The sequence below is a fragment of the Fulmarus glacialis genome, unplaced genomic scaffold (assembly GCF_000690835.1).
Source record: "Fulmarus glacialis isolate BGI_N327 unplaced genomic scaffold, ASM69083v1 scaffold26931, whole genome shotgun sequence".
In the NCBI taxonomy this organism is placed as follows: Eukaryota; Metazoa; Chordata; class Aves; order Procellariiformes; family Procellariidae; genus Fulmarus; species Fulmarus glacialis.
The window spans coordinates 1-454 of record NW_009191279.1 but is presented as its reverse complement, the minus strand read 5'-3'; the positions used below and the strand labels follow the sequence as shown (position 1 = coordinate 454).

General features: G+C 63.7%; 1 protein-coding gene across 1 annotated transcript in view; it reads right to left on the bottom strand.

Moving 5' to 3' along the window:
• The window catches only part of UROD (uroporphyrinogen decarboxylase), a gene marked incomplete at its 5' end in the record, with an annotated part of 2,430 nt that extends 2,034 nt beyond the window's left edge, over nt 1-396 (bottom strand). The window contains 2 exons of the mRNA XM_009586638.1: nt 57-119; nt 317-396. Coding sequence (XP_009584933.1) covers nt 57-119; nt 317-396 — 143 coding nt within the window. The remainder of the gene's footprint in view (nt 1-56; nt 120-316) is intronic.
• Nucleotides 397-454: the final 58 nt, after the last annotated feature.

Here is a 454-nt window from a genome sequence, read left to right as displayed (position 1 = left end):
GCCTCAAACTCAGCCCCGTTCCCAGCCGCTGCTCCCCACCACCGACCATCTCTCACCTGGGGCACCACCAAGATGTCGGAGAAGATGATGGCAGCATCCAGGGGGAATCGTCTGAGTGGCTGCAGAGGGGAAGAGGCAGCGTCAGTGAGGGGCTGGGACCCCCTCCCCATGGAGGACCTGGACAAGCACATGGGGCAGTGGGGTCCCCAAGGGCTGCACAGCTTAATGGGGCCACCTGGGATGGCCAGACCCAAGGTTTCTCCCCGTCCCTGTCTGGGCATGGAGAGGGGACAGAGACCTCCCGGGGGATGCTCACCTGCAGTGTCAGCTCACAGCACAATTTGGGGCTCCGGCAAGTGGCGAAGAAATCCTGCGCTGCCCGGGTCTCCCGAAACTCTGCAAGGGACCGGCACAAGTATTACGGGGTACATGCCAGGCCCCCCTCGTCATCCCC